The sequence below is a fragment of the Papilio polytes genome, unplaced genomic scaffold (genome assembly GCF_000836215.1).
Source record: "Papilio polytes unplaced genomic scaffold, Ppol_1.0 DF824180.1, whole genome shotgun sequence".
NCBI classification, from domain to species: domain Eukaryota; kingdom Metazoa; phylum Arthropoda; class Insecta; order Lepidoptera; family Papilionidae; genus Papilio; species Papilio polytes.
Genome location: NW_013525024.1, coordinates 368,804 through 369,362, shown reverse-complemented (window position 1 = coordinate 369,362; position 559 = coordinate 368,804). Strand labels below are relative to the sequence as shown.

At 52.2% G+C, this 559-nt stretch overlaps 1 protein-coding gene across 1 annotated transcript in view; it reads right to left on the bottom strand.

Moving 5' to 3' along the window:
• Nucleotides 1–559, bottom strand: part of LOC106110970 (UDP-glucose:glycoprotein glucosyltransferase) — a 10,387-nt gene that overhangs the window by 3,175 nt on the left and 6,653 nt on the right. Inside the window, 2 exon segments of the mRNA XM_013292938.1 lie at nt 161–370; nt 471–558. Coding sequence (XP_013148392.1) covers nt 161–370; nt 471–558 — 298 coding nt within the window.

Here is a 559-nt window from a genome sequence, read left to right as displayed (position 1 = left end):
AAAACTACTGTGCCGACTCCAAAAATCCTTGCACCATTAGAAATCTACGTTATCGCGGAGCAACATATTTTTATTTTGACGGCTATATTTTTAAATTTCACGTGGACGAAGTCGGGCGCAAGGAATAAGCGCGAGCAGCTAGTAAGGAATATATGAGTACCTGTGTACGAGCGAGTCTACATCGGCAAGCCGTATGTTGTCGAGATCGTAGACGGAGCGCACGCACTCCACCAGCCAGTTGGGCGGCGTGCGCAGCTCCAGCGACAGCAGCGGTGCCTGCGGCAGTCGCCAGAACCTCGCCAGCGCGCCGCCGCCCAGCGCGCCCGCCTCCGTGAACTGCAGCTCCGGCTCCAGCACGTAGCGGTAGAAGCTGCAATTGAAAATATATGTTAGACCTTGAATTTTTAAACTTCGGTTACACACTTCGGTTTCATTCCAACAGTTTGTGACTTGTATTTTTGTAAGTGCACCTCTTTAGCGGCATGTCGGAATTCTTATCTTGCGGGTTGAGGAAGAGCTTGAGGCGGCAGTTGACGACGCGCCGCAGTACCAGCAGCAG